This window comes from Neophocaena asiaeorientalis, unplaced genomic scaffold (assembly GCF_003031525.2).
Source record: "Neophocaena asiaeorientalis asiaeorientalis breed wild unplaced genomic scaffold, Neophocaena_asiaeorientalis_V1.1 scaffold828, whole genome shotgun sequence".
NCBI classification, from domain to species: Eukaryota; Metazoa; Chordata; class Mammalia; order Artiodactyla; family Phocoenidae; genus Neophocaena; species Neophocaena asiaeorientalis.
Genome location: NW_020175443.1, coordinates 1,409,877 through 1,426,445, shown reverse-complemented (window position 1 = coordinate 1,426,445; position 16,569 = coordinate 1,409,877). Strand labels below are relative to the sequence as shown.

The following is a 16,569-nucleotide window of genomic DNA, read 5'->3' as shown; positions in this document are numbered from 1 at the left end:
TTCCTTAGTGAGATGGGGAGACTGAGGGTCAGAGAGAAGGGGTGCCTGCAGGGAGCAGTCCTCACTCCCCCTGAGATCCCGCCTTCCCTGGAGGCCTGGGGAGCACTGAGGGGGGTTCTACAGGTACCTAGCCTGGACTCCCATGCCATGGGAAGCCAGCCTCATTTCCTCCCAGTCTCTTCCACCTGGCAGGGGACCTCTGACACGCCCTCCCGTGTACACCTGCCTCCCCCACCCCAAACTATCCCACAGCCAAGCACGGGACCTCACTTAATCCCAATTATGTAATGTGCAACCCAACAGCTGGCCAAGAAGGAGGCGCCTGGAGCCACGCCCAGGAGTGGGGGCAAAAGGCTCCGCTTGGTCAGGACCACAGACCAGACTTGGCCTCTGCCTGCAGTGGCCTCCACTCCTCCAGCCTCACCCAGCACCATGAGTGGCCGAGTCGGAGACCTGAGCCCCAAGCAGGCAGAGACCCTGGCCAAGGTGAGAGCCAGGGGAAAAGGGCTGAGAGGAGGAGGGAGGGTGGTGGCCGGAACACTGCCCCACTCTGTTGGTTCAGCATGTCCTTGACATTGTCTCTTTGTCATCACCTCACTCAGGGTCAGGTCTCCCAGTGCCTGGTGACATCAGCCCTGTCCAGGGCAGAGATTGAGGGAACAGCACCACTTCCTGGCAATAGTGTGGGTGCCAGATGAAGCCTGACTTCTCATCCAGGAGCCAGACCCAGAGACCTTTACCTGACATGCCCCTCCCCACCTCCCCTTAGGTGGGAGCTGAAGATGGTCTGCCCTCTGACTCTGTTCCCTTTCACTCCCCAGGACCCTGACAGATGACCTGTCTATAAGAGCTGAGAGTTGGAGCAGAGTGTGTTGTCATCACCACGGTCAATGGGGAAGAGGACGCATAATCACTAACAATGTTTTTGTAGAAAATGGGATGGAAAAAAAGACAGAAGCCTTGGTGGACTAACACATGAAAAGAACTAAGAATACATTCATACTCCAATCTACTTACCCACCCATCCACCCATTTATCTTTTCTTCCATCCATCCTTCTACTCCCACGCACCCATCTGTCTACTCACACACCCATCTCTCCTTCTGTCCATCCACTATTCATTGATTTGTCCTTCCTTTTTTCCCATCCATTCTTTCTTCTTTCTGTTTACTCACGCATGTATCCTTCCTCCCATTCACCTACCCATCCATCCACCCACCCATCCTCCATCACTGTGGGCCAGACTGCACTGGAAGAGAAGGAGGCTAGACGAAAACAATCACTGAGTCTGGGGCAAAGGCTCAGTGTGAAAACCTCTTCAATCAACGTCTCTCTTCCCAGTTCCGAGAAAATGTGTTGCCTGCCCTGCCCAACCCAGATGACTGTTTCCTTCTGCGCTGGCTCTGAGGTGAGGGCAGAGGTGGGGGAGGTCACGGTGAGGGGGAAGTGAGAGGGCCCTTGTCCCAGCTGCTCCAGAAGGACCCAAGGCTCTCAGGATCCGACCATACCACCTTGCTTCACATGTTCAGGTGCAGGAGAGGGAGGGGACAGGAAAGGGAGGTCCCACCCAGACCCCCAGTGCCCTCCATAGCCCCCCACTGCCCAGGACCAGGGCAAGATGACTGCAAGGCAACCTCTTTCCCACCCCATGCCTTCTTTCCATCTTCTCACAGCTCAGAATTTCGACCTGCAGAAATCAGAGGCCATGTTCCACAAGGTGAGACCCATCCCCCTCCCTGGAAATTTGGCGAGGGGCTTTGTGGGGGCAATCCCTGCCTCCAGCCCCTACCTCCAGCCCCTCCTCAGGGGTGCTGGGAGCCCAGTGAGACCTTACCACTCAACTCCCTTTCAGTACATGGAGTTCCGGAAGACCATGGACATTGACCACATACTGATTGGCAGCCCCCCGAGGTGAGCCAACACCCACACAGCCCCCAGTCTCTTATAGACTTACCACCCGAGCAGTCTCTGGATCATCGGGACCACGAGTGGAGGGTAGCAAAGACCGTGAGTGTGCAGGCACCTCTCCTATAACAATTATGACTATTTCCTGGGGGCTTATGAGGTCCAAGTGTAAGTTAAGACTTTATCTGCATGATCTCATTTAATCCTCACAACCCCATGAAGTGGGTACTGTTGTCCCCATTGTACACATGAGGACACTGAAGCCCAGCAATGATTAAGCAGCCCACCCAAAGTCCCACAGCCCCAAGGTGGAGCTGGGATTTGAGCTCAAGCTTGTCTGTCCTCCAAATCCAGGCTCTTCACCACCAGAGTTAGCTCGTGGCTCTGAACCCTCACCCCTAGGGCCTTGGTCAAAGCATCCTGTCCAGGTGGGAAAGAAACTTAGCTCACCAAGAAGTTGGGGAGAAGAGTCCCACCACCGGCATCTTAGTAAAGCAGTGGTCCTAGTTTCACTTGTAGAGCACAAGCTCTGAGTCAGGCACTGTGTGATCTTGGGGACTTTCCCCAACAGATGAGAGGGAATGGGGCTCAGATAGGTGGCATCACTTGCTCAAGGATGCACAGGAGGGAAGCAGTAGCATCTGTTTTTGAACCAGGTCTGTGACCTTCAGAATCCATGTTCTTCATCACTAAGCCCAACTCCTTTCCATGGAAAGGGACACGGGAGACATTGGGGGCAGAACTAAGGAGCCCAGAGGCCTCAAGCAGGCGTGGCTGAGACCTGCCTTGGCCATGTACCTGCTGTGAGCAAGACCTCCTCCTGCAAGCCCCTCAGTTTTCTTACCTGGACAGTAGAGCCGCCCTCCATTAGAGGGACAGTGCTTGTACCACGGTGTGTGTTGGCTCAGGCCACCCACGGCAGCCTGGTCTGGGTATCTCTGGGAGGTGCATGATGCCAAGTTCATGTGTTTGTCCATGCCCAGGTGATCCAGAAGTACATGCCTGGGGCCCTGTGTGGCTGTGACCATGACGGCTGCCCTGTGTGGTATGACATCATCGGGCCGCTTGACCCCAAGGGCCTGCTTTTCTCTGTCACCAAGCAGGACCTGCTCAAGACCAAGATGAGGGACTGTGAGCGCATCCTGCACAAGTGTGACCTGCAGACAGAGCGGGTGAGGCTGCCAGGGGACTTGGTCCCAGGAACACACCTGTGCTTTCTGCTGTCACAGTCAGAGGGCTCTGTGGTCAGACACTAGCTCTGCCGCTTCCCAGATGGGTGTACTGGTTTTCCACCTTGGAAAGTGGTAACTTTGGTGGTGGTAACTTTGCCACCTTGGAAAGTTACCTCACCTCCCTGAGCCTGTTTCCTCACCTATAGAACAGGGACAATAATAATGGTCGCAAAGATTAAATTAGATAATGCAAGTATATGGCTGGCATACAGGGCCTGATTCGTATTTCTCAGAATGCTATAAGCTACTGTTATTCCCTCGGAGTCTTTGCCCCTGTTGTTCCTCTGTCTGGATAGCCCAACCTCAAGCACACACACTTCCCTCCCACACTTCCCTTGGCTCTCTCCTATCTATCTTTCAGGTCTCAAACTGTCACTTTCTCTGAGGCCCCCATCTGGGTTAACGTGTGTTCCCACAGCTCCCATGTTGTCCAGCTCTCACTTCAGGACCATGGGGATCTGGTTGCTTGTCAATCTCCCCAACCAACCTGTGAACTCTTTAAGGACAAGAACTCTGGATTATTGAGCTACATGCTATACTTATAGTGTCTGGCTCAAAATAGGTGCTTAATAAATATTAGTTGGACAAATGGAGGAATGAATGGCTGAATAAACAGCAGTATGAAGGGATGGATGGGTGAACTGATGAGTGGGTGGGTCAATTAATGGGTGGATGGATAGACATGATGGGTGGATGGTGGATGGATGGGTAGTAAATGCATTCACTGTTTTGTCCACTCATTCATCTGAGGGCAAAGTAGGAATATGGGAGAAGCCCTGAAGGGTCATGTGCTGGGGTCACCATCTCCCAAGTTCTGAGCCTGCACCTTGATCCTTGCTCTCATCCTCACAGCTGGGGAGGAAGATTGAGACCATCGTGATGATATTTGACTGTGAAGGCCTGGGGCTGAAGCACTTCTGGAAACCCCTGGTGGAAGTGTACCAGGAGGTGGGGAAAGGCCCCTGGGCACCCCTGCTTGCTTTAACGACGAGCTTGGCCTGCTGTGACCTTGTTGCTAACTCAGAGCCAGGATCTGGTAAAAGGTGGTGGCCTTCCTGGGTCCCATCACTGCAGCTCAGGACCCAAAGATATGTTGGCTGGGAGATCCCACAGAACAGGCCTCAGGGACAACACTGTACTGAGTCCATAGGGGCCAGCTTCAGACAAACCCCGCCCAGCCCTGTCATCCCTAGCTCTGTGACTCAGGCAAGCTGCTTTATCCCTCCATGCTTTATTTTCCTCACTTACAAAATGGGGATACTGATTGCACTTCAAAGGGATGTAGGGATATTTCAGTGAGTTGTTATGTAAAGTGTATACACAAGTGCTTGGCAAATAGCGTTTAATAAACAGTAAACGTTTTATTTACTATTACATAAATTATTATTATATACTACTGTTGTTATAACATTTGCTCTAAAAATGATTATTGTTATGTAATTACTATTAGGTTATGGTTGCAATAGTCTGGGGTGAGATTTCTTCCAGGGGCCATGGAGGTGATGGAAAGAAGGGAAACCCTCCACAGCCCTCTGAATCCTCCAGAGGGGAGGTTGCAAAGGGAATGGGGGTAGGAGAAGAAGAGGTGTGGGCTCTCATGGGGTCTTTCTTGGTTCCACAGTTTTTTGGCCTCCTTGAAGAGAATTACCCAGAGACCCTGAAGTTCATGCTCATTGTGAAAGGTGTGTGGCAGGTGACTTCACTCCCCTGTGCCTCCAATTCCTTATCTGCACCCTGGGGACAATACTAGTGCCTTTTTCCCTGGCTAGCAGTGAGGCAGGTTGGTTGTTTGGCTGCATGCAAATCAGAGTGCCTGAAACAGAGTAACTTCTCCATAAATGGTAACTTCTGTGTTGGCTTTACTGCAAGAAGAGGCAGCTCCCACCTCAGTTCTTCCAGGAATCCCCCCTCACCTTTCCCACCCATGTTGATCTCTCCCTCCTCAAACTGCCTCTGGCACTGGCAGCTGGTGCAGCCCAGTCTGGCCTTTCCTGTCAACTGCTTTCTGGGGCCTCCAGTTGTCTTGTGTGTATTCATCCTGTTTTCCTTGGGTTGTCTCCTCCTTGAAGGCAGGGCCTCTGATTCTCCACTTCTGTTGTATCCCTCACAGGCCTGGGGCCAGGTGGAAACTCAATAGGTATTTGGGTGGTTGTTGTTTGGGTGGGTGGGTGGATAGAAAGATGGATATACGTTTGATGGGTGACTGGTTGATTCATTGCTTAGGTTTTGTCTGTTTGACTGGCCAGTTTAGCTGGCTGGTTGACTGGTGGTTAGTTGGATATCTGGTTGTCTGGTTGGATAGTTGTTAGCTTGGTAGACTGAGTGACTAGTTAGCATTTTGATTGCCTATGTGGGTGAGTGGCTAGTTGGCAGATTGGTTAGTTGGTTGGCTGATTTGTTGCTTGGCTGTATCTTGGATGGTTGATTGCTGGTTTGAATGGTTGACTGACTGGAAGAGGCGGTTGGTTGGGCAGTTAGCTGGTTGTTTAATTAGCTGATTGGTTTACTGATTGGCTGACATGTTGATTGGTTGTTTGACTATTTGGTAGGTTGGCTGTTTGATTGGTAGGCTGATTGATGGGTTGGTGAGAAGGTGAATTGATTGGCTATTTTTTGGCTGGTTTGCTGGCTGTTTTGATACATTGGATGCTTGATTGGGTGGTTGGTTAGTTGGCTGCTTGTTGTTTTAGTTGACCAATTGGTTGGATGGTTTGTCAGGTGCAGGGCATTGGAACTTGCCAAGGTAACTCATTATTCCTCCACATTGTTGGCTATGACTGTTATGGAGAGAGTGGCCCGGTGGAATTATCTTTTCCCCATTATACTTGCTTATATCTCTCCAGCCACCAAACTGTTCCCTGTGGGATACAACCTCATGAAGCCCTTCTTGAGTGAGGACACTCACAGGAAAATTATCGTGTTGGGAAATAAGTAATTCCAGCTCCATCCCCTAAACTCTAGGTATGAACTTTGGAGTAAGTTTGGTCCATCACCCCCTCCAGAGAGCCACACATCACTTAAAGTCAGAGCCTCCTCCTTCTCAAAGATGAAATGGGTCTTACACTATAGAGTCTATCCTGTTACCTCTGTCTTACTCCCTGCCATACCTCTTTGGTGACTAAAACCTCCACATCTTTCTCCTTTTCAACCTCTGGGCTATGGGCATCAGTTTCTTTTCAACACTTATCGCCTCAGTGCTTCTAAAGGCAATTTGGGCTGAAGAGGATGAGGAAGAAGAGCAGGAAGAGGAGAAGTGATTCAGAGAAGGAATGCTCAATAAGGAGGGACTGGATAAGTAAATAACAATGCATCCATTTGATGAATGATTGGGCAGCCATGAAAAGTGATTTGATGTCATGGGAAATGTCATTAAGTTAAAAGAAAAATAGATTATAAAGTAGTGTGGATAGTATGGTCTTATTTTTATAAAAACAAGAATATATTTCTAGAAGGAAATACAACAAAATAATTTGTGGTTAGCAAGAAATCAGGTGGTTTATAATTTTTTTTATACATTTCTAAACTTTTAGAATTACATGTATTACCTTTATAAGTGGGCAAAAAAAATGTTTTAATGATAGAAAAAAAGAAATAGAGAAGAGAAATAGTTCTTAAACTCAACTGGTGACCCTGAGCTTGGAGGATAACATCTCTTAATCAGAATGGTCAGATCATCAAATCAGGAGATCTGAGGATCCAGGGGGATGGGGATGAATCTAACAAATCCCTGTCTTCTCTCCCTTTCTGATACCTGAGTCTCTGCCTCTGCCTAGATCCACTGGGGTAGGGAGCTGGGTGGATCACAAGGTAGCCCCCAAATCCTGGAGCAGTGTGGGTAACTGCCACCCTCCAGACCCACGTCCAGGCCTCTGCCCCATTTGGTGGTGCACAGGGTTCTGTCCATTTGGCTGTGAGATGCCAGGCATTATGGTCTTCCTTCTCATCCCACTGGTATCTCCCATGGCCACAGCAGGGGATAACTTGAATTGGTTATAGGTCTGGGGCCATGGTGACACCCCAGGATCCAGAACACTAAAGCTTTGCATAGGGCATGAAGAACAATAATGGGCAGCAGAGCAGGGGAGTTCCTTTCAAAGACCCAGGGCTGTCCCTCTCCACCCAGAGGTCTGACTTGTGTATGCCACTTGCACACAGTGTGGCCCCTGACATGGTCCTTGACCTCATTAGGCTCCTTGAAACAATTAGACAACTCTAATCGTGACTGCTTATGACTGGGAGACCCTCAAAAATGTGCAAACCCATCAGCCAGGGAAAACATGTTTCCATAGCAACACAATGCTGGAAGACATTTCTGCAGCCTAAGGCCTGGGGGCCTAGGGAATGGGCCCTGGCAGCCTAGCTCCTGTAGGGCTTCTCCCCAGGGTCAGGTCCTCCTGGTAAGAGGGGGGCTGATGGGTCCCCTCCATGCTCAATAGTCCCCCTTCAACCCCTCTCCCTCCAGACAGCTGGAAGGAAGGTTTGCTAAAACTCATGAGTCCTGAAGAACTGCCTGCCCAGTTTGGGGGGACCCTGACCGACCCAGATGGGAACCCCAAATATTTAACTAAGGTATGAAGAGCCCCAGAACAGGGGAGGGTAGAGGAGTAGAGCTCGGTTCCTTTCTCACCCTCTCATTCATTCCACAAATGTCTATGGAGAAACCCCTATGAGCCAGGTATTGAGTTAGTCCCAGCCCTGCCCTGACAGAGCCCTCAGCAACTGTGCAGGCAAACAAGAAATGGGGAAATTTTTGACCCAGAGGGATGAGCTTGGAGGGGAAGTTCCCAGAAGAGGCCCTGATTGAGGATGGAGGGACACAGGAGGCTTCCCAGGGTGGGGGGGATGGGTAGGGGAGGACAGGATGAGCAGGATACTTCCAGGAGATGGGGAAATATCTCAGGCAGGAGAAACAGCATGAACAATGCAAGAGGTGGGGAGCAAGCCCATCTTGCTCTGTGTCTGCAAATCACCTATGGTGGGGAGATCCCCAAGTCCATGTACGTGCAGGACCAGGTGAAGACTCAGTACGAGCACTTGGTGCAGATCAGCCACAGCTCCTCGCACCAGGTGGAGTATGAGATCCTGTTCCCAGGCTGTGTCCTCAGGTAAGGAACAGGCCACCAACCCACCCCTGGCTGGGCCCTAGCCCCTCAGGGACCCTTCAGCCTGAGCAGTGACCTGTTCCCCTCCTTCCCCCAATACAGGTGGCAGTTCTCATCTGACGGTGAAGACATTGGCTTCGGGGTTTTCCTGAAGACCATGATGGGGGAGTGGCAGTGGGCTGGGTTGATGACGGAGGTGCAGCTCAACCAGCGCTACAGCGCCTACCTGATGCCTGAGGATGGGAGACTCACCTGCACGGAAGCTGGTGTCTGTAAGTCTGCCCTGGCTGGGCCCCAGCTCTGGAAGGTTGGAGCCACCTGTGCCATGGTTTATAGGAAGAAATAGAGGGGTAGTAACCACTCCGCCACCAAGGAACATACACCCTAGGTCAGTGCCATTCATCCATACAGTCACTCTTTTGGTTCACACTTGAGAGCACCTATCGTGTGCCAGAAGGGGCTGAGAGCACTGAGGCCGCAGGACACAGGCAAGGGACAATAGGGCAGTGACATTCCCCAGGAGGAAACTGGGCCTCTGAGAGGTAAATCATCTTGTCCAGAGGCACACAGCTGAGTGTGGTACCAGGGTCCCACTTCAGCCTCGTGGTAGCTGCATAACCCTGAGCAAAAGTCTTACTGAGCGCAGGTTTGCTCACCTGTGAAGCAGAGGCTACAACTCCTACCTCTCGGGTGCCTGTAATGAGGCAGAAGGCATGCACAGGCCTCGCCCTGCACCCCACTTCATCAAGGGGCCTGGGAGGCCTCTGATGTTCTGAAATGCCCCCCTCGCATACCTATCATGTGACTATCCAGGTGTGGACACAATGGGAGGCAGTGGCTATTGTTCTCATTGCTAGTTGGTACAACTAAAGCCAGGCTGGGTACATGCCAGGAGGAGGTCAATTTCTGTTTACAGGCCCTGCTCAGGAATGGCAGTTCCCATGGGGAAGGGAACAGCAGTCGGGGGAACTTGGTCCAGCTTGGCAAACACAACAGGTGGGAACACAGCCTGTTCTCCTCCATGGCCAGGGCGCAGGGAGTGTGTGAAGCCAGGCCAAACTACCCGTCTGTCCATCTATCCCCCCAGATGTCCTGCGCTTTGACAATACCTATAGCTTTGTCCACACCAAGAAGGTCAGCTTCACAGTGTAGGTGCTGCTTCTGGATGAGGGCATGCAGAAATAAGACAAAGGAGCTCACCCCTGTCTGGGCAGCTCCCTCATTTCCAAGAGACCCCTGACTGCTTTTGGCCTATGTATCCTACTCTTCCCCCAGAAATTGCTCAGTAGTCCTCTTGACTCTGTGACACTAGTAAGTAAAGAAACGGCTGCCTTGGGGAAAATGCATATGCTGTGGTCAGATCAGGAAAGGTACGCGAGGCACAGCTTTGGAGAATGCCGAGGTTGCAGAAAAGGAAGAAACAAGGGTAAGAACAAGTGGATGTCCCTGAAACCCAAAAAATAGGAAAACGAGTCTCCTAGCCTTTGTCCTCACTTCTGAGGCATTTGTGTGCATGAATTTTTTCTCCATGAGTTATCAGCAACCTGGGTTGGATATGTATCTAAATTCTTTTTACTGCTACTCCTTATATAGTATATGCTCAATATATACTTGTGAAGTTGAATGGAGGTAGGGAGCAAGTGATTCATGGGTGTGCAAATAAGAAGTACCAGGGGAGATTTCAGCACCTTGGACAGGGACAGAGCCCTGGAGGGGATGGACTCTCTTGGAGACCCAGGTGACCCAGCCCCTAGACCTATGGCAGTGGCTGCCCCCTCGGGTAGGTAGGAGCTGCCTTGAGAAGGCTTTGTCTGACTCAGCACACAGCTTCCCCAACCCATCTCTACCACCCTCACCGCCTTCCCTTGCAACTCACAGCTTACGTTTTAAGCAATTAAAGGCACTTTCCTAGAAGCAAAGGAAGTCACATCTGGCTCTAGCTGCTGCCTGGCGATAAAAAAAAAAACAAAAAACACAGCTGTCATTCGTTGAGTGCTCTCTATGTACCAAACACAGTGCCAAGTGCTTTATGAGTTCAGCCCATTTCACACGCCTACCCTGAGGCCACCTATCACGGTCACCTATGCATAAGGAAACCAAGGCTCAGAGAGGTGAAGTCACTCACCCAACATCATACAACTCTTTTTTTTTCTTTTTCTTTTTTTTTTTGGCTGTGCCACACAGCTTGCAGGATCTTAGTTCCCTGACCAGGGATCGAACCCATGCCCTCTTAAGTGGCAGATCCAAGACCTGTTTTTTTTTTTCACTCCAAAGACATTGCTCTTAATTGCCCTATAATACTGCTTCCTAAGACCCTACTTTTACAGAGAAGGAGAGAAGGAATGACTTGTTTGTCCTAGATCGTCCAGTGGAAGTGTCTTGGATGCCACCCTCTCCAGTCTCAGTTTGTGGGCAGAGGAGGTGTTATGCCCATTGGGCAGCTGGAACAATGGAGACCCACAATGCTAATTAAGCAGTTCCTCCAAGGAAACTCACAGCAGAGGGGGCAGGGCTTGTGCTTCAAAGCCCAGCATCTGGTCCACTGTTCATATGGTCTCTGAGAAGCATGGCCTCTTGCCATCCACCAAGACCCTGGGTGACTAGAGGAGACACCAGGGCCCCAGGATGTTCTCGCTCCAGGGACATGGCCTCAGGGACGTGGAGCTGCTGGCTTGAGCCCCAGGTCCTGACACATCTCTTGACAGGAGGAGTCGAATTACACAGAGACTGTGGATGGTTGGGAACCAAAGGACTGGAAGTTCCTTGGGAATGAGCTGAGGGTTGAGCCCCCTGCGGTGAGCTTACCCATGGGCAGAACAGGAGGCCTGACTCTTAGACTAATCAAGCTAATGTTCAACAGCAGCTCGTACTTTCCATCTGCACTTATGGACACATTTTATAGATGAAAAACAGCTCACAAAATGCACTGGCCTTGTTTCCTTCAGCCCATGGGTGGCAGAAATAGGACTGGAGCTAAAGGCACCCTCCTCCCACCACTAATTCACGTTACTGCAGCAACTTGCCAGAACAGGACCAGACTGCCGACTCTCTGAGCTGGGGGCTGGGGTGGGGGTGTGGATAGGAAGGAGGAAAAGAAGAAAGGTTGTCAGATTTAGAAGAAGAAAAAAGGCAATACTTGGGACATACTTAAAATGTATTGTTTATCTGAAACTAAAATTTAACTGAGTGTCCTATATTTTATCTGGCCACCCTACAAATAAGGAATGAGAGAGAGGAGAGGGACGCGGGGAGGCAGAGAAGAGGAGGATGGGTTCATACTCTTGGAAGATGGTGGCAGCACCTGCAGTTGGGGCAAGGATGTCATGGGGGGAGGATGGCTCAGCATTGGGGATACAGCGTGGAGGGACAGGGGGTCTCTCCCTTGCCCTCTGAGGTAAAGACCCCACCCCCAGGCTGCAGCAGGGGCAGAGGATGAAGGGGTGGACCCTTTGCACCCTTGAGGCTGAGGCAGCTGTGAGCAGTGCTGTTGGATTATCTGCATTTGTCTGAGCTCCTCTACTGCAGTTTATAGACCCCATTTTGAACAGAGGGAGAACTTGCTACCAGGAGGCAGGGGCAGCGCTGAGAGCTTAGGCTAGGGCTGGAGCCAAGAACCAAAAAGTGCCCCTTGGTATCTGTGAATGCCCAGCCACAGCAAACCCACTCCTACTCTGTAGCCACAGTCGGTGGGAAGCAGCCCTCCAGCTCCCAGCCTCCAGGTCTCCAGTCTCACCCAGGGGCAGGATGCTTTGCTCCAGTTCTGAGTGTCCAGGGGGTGGCTGGCGAGGGAAAGAGACCCCACTTAGCCTTGGCTAATGGGCCCCCTCATTCCAGCAGCAGTCAGCAACCAGTATAGTGGCAGGAAGACCAAGGCCTGCAGGCTCCCCACTGTGTGTGAAGGGAAGTAAAGTTCCAGTTCCCAAAGCCCAGAAATGCCAGGGAAGAGACAGGGAAGGAAAGACCTCAGCTGCCCTTGGGAGGCAAAGATGGTGACCACAGTCTGTTTCCCTTAAAAGAGGGGTTCAAATAAGGCAGCTGAGGCCGAAAGTCTGGGCCAGTTAACCTTGTAGACCCCAGGCCAGGGCAACCTTCTGTCCTGATGCTAATTAGGCACCAGACCCCATCCTTTTCCCCTGGAACCCAGCACTGCTGCAGCCTCTCCAGAGAATCCACTTTCACATCCACACAGTTAAGGTCAGCTTTGCCCCCCGGCACATGGTACAAACACAAACAAGTACCAGAGGGAGTTAAGACCAGAGCACTAGAGAAGTAGAAAGCTTTATTGTGTGTATATAAAGGGTGATTTAGTGGTCTTCTAAAGGGCCCCCTGACTCCCTGATTTCCTCAGCAGTTGTCTGGGACACTCCATCAGTCTCCTCCTCCAAAGACAGTCTCTCCATTGCCCTGGCCACCGGCTGCCTCTCCTCGGTGTCTGGCCTGGTCCAGGCCTGCCTTAGTGTGTTCCCCAGCCAGCCTAGTGGGCAGCTCAGCTGGAAAGCCTCCAACACCTTCCTCAGGGACAGCAGGATCAGGATCAACAGCAGAGTGACGCAGCTGACGGCCAGAACCACTGCCAGCAAGTCCTTCAGCGTCTTACAGGAGGCTGGGAAGGACGGGGCCGGGAAGCACCTCAGGGCTGCCCAGTGGTGTGGGGCAGGCCGTGCGGGGCAGCTGGAAGTGACCCTGAGCCCACAGTTACTCATCAAGGTAAAAAAAAGAGCCAGGAGCAGGCAGGGAAGCTGGAGATGGAACAGGGCAGAGGGGACAGGACCACAAACGATTATCTGTGAACCTGGATGGTGGTGGGTCCAGTCCTCTCAGTCCTTGTCCTGGTTTTCCTGTACCAAGGAGAGGCCACCTACATTTCCAGGATAAGGATTTCCCATGATGAGGGAGAAGCATCCAGGTACGGAGCTAGCTGAGGTCTTTCATCTCTCCCAATTACCCAGATTCCAGAACCCAAGGCCTGTGCATTATGGCGGTCAACACTTTCATTTCAGAGAAATGGGAAAGGAGTTTGCCCAGGTTCCCACAGCTTGAAACAGGAAGTACTCACCTGTAGGAGGAGGTGTTGTAAAAACAGGATTTCTGGCCAGGCTCAAAGGGTCTCTTCCAACTCCAGATGCTCATCCAGCAGATGATACATACTTAAGGAAGAACCCAGGCCCCCAGCCCCAGGTGAGAGGGCTCCTCTTGCGCTCCCATGCCCCCCAACACAACCACCTGTGTTGAACTACGTTATGCCTCATTTATCCAACTGGGCACTGCAGGGAGAAGCCAGGTCAGCCTGTGACTGTCACAGCCCCAGCCCATAATAGGTCCTTAGAGGGAGAGAAAATTCTCCTGATTTTCCCTTACCCATGGGCATTTCCTCACTGCAACCCTGGTTTAGAACAGGGGCAGATTGGAACCCATGGGTAGTTTCTGCCATAGGGCACTGGTTAAGTTACAACTCGACCAGACTGGAATTCTACATAGCTGTTAACATTCATGGGAGAATACAAAACTGTATTCTCCTGGGAATTCCCTGGCAGTCCAGTGGTTAGGAGTGCATTTCCACTGCAGGGGACACGGGTTCAATCCCTGGTCAGAAAACTAAGATCCGACTAGCTCCAGGATATTTTTGACCCACTAGTCAAAAAAGTATTCTCCCATGCAGAGAAATGGGATATTCAGTGGGAGGAAAACAAATTCTATCATGGCATATGCAGACCTATTTTATAAAACACTAAGTATATGCCCAAGGATTGGTGATTCTCAGGGCTTCAGGATTTTCATTTTCTGGTCTATATATGATTTAACAGGTAACATTGAGAACAGCTCTTAAAAGGAAGCAAAAAATTGTAGTGTATGACTCTTATAAAGAGACGTACAGACAGGAAATTATAGTGTCATTTTGGGATAATCTCCAAGCAGCGTTGTCTTTTGTGCATCTGTATCTCCCGTGATGGAAGTATCTTACTGTAAAGAAAGGAAGCTTCAAGTTGCCCCAGGCTGCCAGCATCCTTTGGGACAGAGGCCACAGTGCCCAGGTTCCTCCGTCCTAATCACATCTATCAAAATCTCTCTGGGGTGAGCGGGCCTTCCCAGCCCCCCGTGCAATCCTTGGGCCAGGCTTGATCCCAGACTTGCTCCTGCACGTGGAAATGCGAGACTCCCAGGGCCTCGCCTTTTGGTCAGAGCTCAGCCGAATCCAGGGCTGTGGGCTCCAAGTCCCAGCCCTGGATGCCTATCCCACTGCCATTCTCAGGGTGAGGGTTACCAGATAATACAGGATGCTTGGTTAATTCTTTAAAAATTTAGTATAAATGTATCTCATGTAATATTTGGGACATATTTAAACTAAGAAATTCATTATTTATCCGAAATTCATGTTTAACTGCAAGGCCTAAATTTTGATTTGCTAAATCTGGAAAACCTATCAGGGGATACAGCACTCCTTTCCTGGGCTGACCCCCAACTCTGCCCAAGATAGCCCTGGGAGGGGAAGCAGAGTAACAGGAAGAGAATCCCCAGATCCACCTCGACCTGGGGCATCACCCTCACCTCATCCTCTTCCACGTCATCGTTGAGCATGAAGGCCTCCACGCTGAACTGCAATGTCTCATTCCACCGGACCGAGGGCCAGAACCGGGGCCTACTGAGAGGCACCCGGGGAACAGACAAGGGATTCCAAGGGACCATCACCTCGGAGACTGGCCGTAACAAGTTTCCTGGGAAGCCATGGAGAGGCTTACTCTTTGGGACCTTCTTGTTCCCTAAAGCCACATTAAAGAATTACCACCCCATTACTAGAGTCTGGGAACAGATGTATTTAGCCTGAGCAAAGGGCAGAAGTTACAAAGTCAGCCACGAGTGACAAGACTCTTAAGGCCCCTGCAACCACTCAACGGCCTGCTCCCCGGCTGAGAAGGACAGTCCGTCCTCTGCCAAGCTACTCACAGCCCAGGTGGGCAGCTTCAGGCCCCAGCAAGTTCAGGCCAGGCACCATAAATGGTTGGTTACTAACGACCAAGTGCAAAAAACAGACTTCTACATGTGATTACACCAGTGGCCCAGCTAAGCAAGACCCCAGGATAGGGATGAGCTATCTGACCCCATCTCCCTCCCCACCCCTCAAAACCCCACAGACTCCCAGTTGAAGACGAGGGTGTATGTCGTCTGAGAATGGTTCATGAAGAGTTTCATGGCCCAGTTTAGCACCGGCTGGATGCAGGCTTCTAGGGTCAACCACAAGCCTTCCACATAAGGGAAGTGGTGAGGCACCCAAGGGAAGAGGGTTATTCCTGGTACCTAGCCAGCTACCCCCTAACAAGCACCTACTGCATACCTGGTAAATCACAGCCATTATTTCATTCTTTCCTGAATGGTCCTAGAAGTGTTATGCCCATTTTACAGATGGGGTGATGGAAGCTCAGAGAGAACTTTGGTTCTCACCCCAGCCTCATCTACCAAATGGGTGCACATCTGTCCCACCAGGGGTGGAAGACTGAGGCCAGGTACAGGAATGGTACACATGGCCCACATTCTGCCCTCCTTGGGCAGCCCTCAGGGGTTCACTCTCCATCTGCTCCGTAGGCACCAGGCCAAGACTCACCATGCGGTACCTGGAGGGCCACCTGCAGGAGCTGTGTGTTGAGGGCTGAGGGAGGCGTCCTTCAGGGGGCCAGGCAGGGATCACGATGGGCCAGCTGCAGCCGAGCTGTTTGCCTACCGCCCAAGGAGCAGCCTGCGCTGGGGAGTTGCTAATGAAGAGGCACCACAGGTCAAGGGGGTTCAGTGGGTCCCCACAGTCAGACTGGAGGGCAAGCCCTGAGCAAGTTCCCCTAGGGGGAGGGAATGGGAATGGGAGGACTGAAGGGAAGCTACTCAAATAAGCTTGAGCATCCTCCTAGCTGCCATTAGGGGCTATTTCACATACCCCCATATGAACCGCACAACTGCCCCTATTTTACAGATGTGGAAACAGGCTGGGAAGTCCTGCTACCATCTGCCCATAGTTACATGCAGCTATCAGCTGCAGATCTTAGATTCAAACTCCCAACGAAGGGCTCTTCCAGAACTATTTAAAGATTGAAGTTATATGGCAAGATTTGGATGATACCAATGGTATTAAAATAAAAGCTGAGTTTATCTTTACCCCGTCCCTACCAGTAACTGCTTGCTTTGTGTCAGTGTGAGCAGCTGGCCTGTGTGTAAGCAGACTCATCCCTGAATTGTCCCCAGTTAATTCTTGTTACCATTTGGGCTCCTGACCACCTTGCCATGCTGCTTCGAAGAAGGATTATCTTGTCCCAGAGGGCCTAGAGCAGACCAAGGACCAGAAAGGA

At 51.2% G+C, this 16,569-nt stretch overlaps 1 protein-coding gene across 1 annotated transcript; it reads left to right on the top strand.

Annotated features, from left to right (window-relative positions):
• Positions 1 to 432: 432 nt before the first annotated feature.
• Positions 433 to 9,391, top strand: LOC112415149 (SEC14-like protein 3). The gene is given in 13 exon segments (XM_024767990.1): positions 433 to 486; positions 1,342 to 1,408; positions 1,674 to 1,702; positions 1,796 to 1,892; positions 1,895 to 1,911; positions 2,889 to 3,077; positions 3,990 to 4,085; positions 4,759 to 4,819; positions 5,981 to 6,068; positions 7,604 to 7,706; positions 8,076 to 8,242; positions 8,342 to 8,511; positions 9,327 to 9,391. Coding segments are annotated over 13 exon segments (1,203 nt in total).
• The last annotated feature ends 7,178 nt before the right edge of the window (positions 9,392 to 16,569 follow it).